This window comes from Zophobas morio, unplaced genomic scaffold (assembly GCF_036711695.1).
Source record: "Zophobas morio isolate AGI-343-1 ecotype UQ-CSIRO unplaced genomic scaffold, CSIRO_AGI_Zmor_V1 ptg000006l, whole genome shotgun sequence".
Lineage (NCBI taxonomy): Eukaryota > Metazoa > Arthropoda > Insecta > Coleoptera > Tenebrionidae > Zophobas > Zophobas morio.
In genome coordinates, this window is record NW_026972111.1 from 4,605,706 (window position 1) to 4,608,603 (window position 2,898).

Here is a 2,898-nt window from a genome sequence, read left to right on the forward strand (position 1 = left end):
TGTTTGGCTGTCTGGTGGTCATCCTTGTTTCCAAAACCGTTTAGACACACAATGGACAATTAATTTAAGCCTTTGATAATATTGTGAAACTTTCTAGGAAAAGGATTTCAACCCCACACCTGGCGGTAATTAGTTAGGGCTTATCATTTTTGACATAAATTTGAAAATGGGGAAAATTGTCTATATAAACCACCAGAGTGTGCACATCGGCATATTTAACTGGTGACCGACGTAGTGACTAGAGCTAAAATCACTGTGTGAAATAAAAATGGGCGTCCTAGTAAGGCAAATTAGGCCTAAACGAACTTTGCCATTTAAAAAACGACACAAAACGACATGGATAGGGTAAGTAGTTTTTATTTGTTTTTGTAGCTGTTGTTAGAACTATACTAAATCTGTTCATCTTTTTTAGGGACAACGATAAACAAAAATCTTTAAAGTTGGACGATCTAAAGGTAATCACTACTTTGGGTACTGGAGGATTCGGCCGAGTCAATTTGGTGCAAATTGGAGACGACTGTAGCCGTTCCTTCGCCCTAAAGAAACTTAGGAAATCCCACATCGTTGCAACTAAGAACGAAAAAAATGTTAAAGAGGAACTCAGAATTTTAAGTCAACTGAATTCTGACTTCATCGTTGAATTTTACCAGACGTTCAAGGATGACCACAATGTGTATATGTTGATGGAGTGTTGCTTAGGGGGCGATTTGTGGACGATCTTGCAAAAAGAGGGCTCATTTAGCAATACTACGACCCAATTTTACACCGCCTGTGCAATAGAGGCTCTGGAATATCTACATTCCAGAAATATAGTGTTTAGGTAAGAGTGACAAGTTATTGTCATTATTTTTTTAATTTAATCTACTTTGTAGAGATTTGAAGCCCGAGAATCTTGTTTTGGATGCCCAAGGGTACGTGAAGCTGATAGATTTCGGATTTGCCAAGAAGCTAGGTATTGACGGTCGAACTACGACTTTGTGCGGCACGGTACACTACATGGCGCCCGAGATCATCCGAAATGAAAGCCACGACATAAGGGTGGATAGCTGGACTCTAGGAATAGTAATGTTCGAATTCCTGACTGGTGACCTCCCGTTTGGCGGAGAAAACAGCTACGCGATTTTTAAGAATATATTAGCAGGCATTGACACCGTGGACTTTCCAGAAAACGTTACCACAAGTGCCATAAGCATAATAAAAAGCTTTTGCCAAGAAGATCCCTGCAAACGTCTGGCGGGAATCAGTGCCATAAGACAACACAAGTAAATTATAAATAGATTTTTGAAATAATACCTAATATATTTTGTATTACTTTGTGAAATTTTTATAAAGACAATCGTAAAAACGAATTAATTTTCTCTTTTTTTTGTAGATATTTTAACGATTTTGACTGGGATGCACTGGTCGCTAGAACACATATCCCACCGGTTGTACCCAAGATCAAGAACGCAACCGACAGCAGCAATTTTGTCGATTGCTTTTCCGACGAAGACGAAACTCCGTCCGAAGGCATGAGTGGCGACATGGACTGGGACGCTGATTTCTAGCCCTACATAAAAAAGTACCAGTGAACTAATAATTATGATGTCTGTGATAAGAAGACTTTTTTCTTTTTACTTTATAATATTTAAAAATAAATAATTTAAAGCTAAACTTTAAATTGTATTTTTCTTGGTCAATTGTCTATAGCCATTTCGTTGTTCTAATAAATATCTTATTAACAAGTTTGTACTCATTATTTAGTTGCACGTACACATATATTATTTTTGAATGGATAATAAAGAAGATTCCATCATAATTTGCGTGGAATCCATCTACCAACTAATTTTTTTGGGGACGAATGATTAATTACGATTAATACAAAAACTGGATTCAAGAAAGTTTTCTTTTGTCACAGATTACGGATATCCGTAATCTGTGCTTTTGTAAATTGATGCAACCAACATTAGACGCCTGTTGGTTTAATTTCATAATCTGAAAAGCAACCGAAATCTAGAAGACGTACGTTCAAAATCGCACAGCATTCTTTGATCTAAATAATTAATGAACACATTATTTTTTTATTTTTTGCATTGCAAAGATTGTCATGGGCTTTTTTAATTTTGCGTTGAACTTTTCTGCATTGCTTTTGATACTTATTATGTTCTATAAGTATAAGAGGATACGTGCCATACAATTAGCTATATACACTGGGAACGCTAGACGAGAGACAAGTTTGAATTGGGCCCCATTTGTTGCCTTAAAAGCAACCAGCAATTCACCTTTTAATCTACCTGACGCGCTGGGATAGACGACTACCGGACGTGGGTCATAAAAACATCCTAAGCCGATAATGCAGAATAATGATAATTTATGACAGGCGGCCCACAACATACCTTCAGCACAGAAATATCATTACTCGTATTCTTTTGACATATTAATTTTAATATTCGAGATAATTATTATATTATTCAAACACAATTTAGACTCTGTAGAGCAAACAAGGCTTATCAAACCCGTCTATTAGTTTATTCGCCTAAATGTATTATTAATACCGTTTTCAAATTACACCAAAATTGAAAAATCGAAAAGTTAATAATTGAAAAATTGAAACATTTTAAATGAAAAAAATCGGTAAACCGAAAAATTGAAAAATCTATAAATCGAGAAATTGAACAATCAAAAATTAAACAATTTAAAAATCGAAGAATTGGAAAACCAAAAAATCTAAACCGAGAACTTAAAAAATCGAATAATCGAGAAATCAAAACATCAAGGAAAACAAAAAAATTAACGGAAAATCTAGAACTTTAAAATTGAAAAATTAAAATACCTACCGAAAAATTGAAAAACCGAGAAATCGAAACATCAAAAATTGAAAAATTGAAGAACCGAAACATTGCAAAATCTCAGAACTGA

General features: G+C 34.7%; 1 protein-coding gene across 1 annotated transcript; it reads left to right on the forward strand.

Moving 5' to 3' along the window:
• The first annotated feature begins 268 nt into the window (after nucleotides 1-268).
• LOC135123222 (cGMP-dependent protein kinase 1-like) lies at nucleotides 269-1,547 on the forward strand. The gene is made up of 4 exons (XM_064047715.1): nucleotides 269-345; nucleotides 413-820; nucleotides 873-1,262; nucleotides 1,373-1,547. Exons 1-4 carry the CDS (start codon nucleotides 269-271, stop codon nucleotides 1,545-1,547), a joined length of 1,050 nt encoding a protein of 349 aa, XP_063903785.1.
• Nucleotides 1,548-2,898: the final 1,351 nt, after the last annotated feature.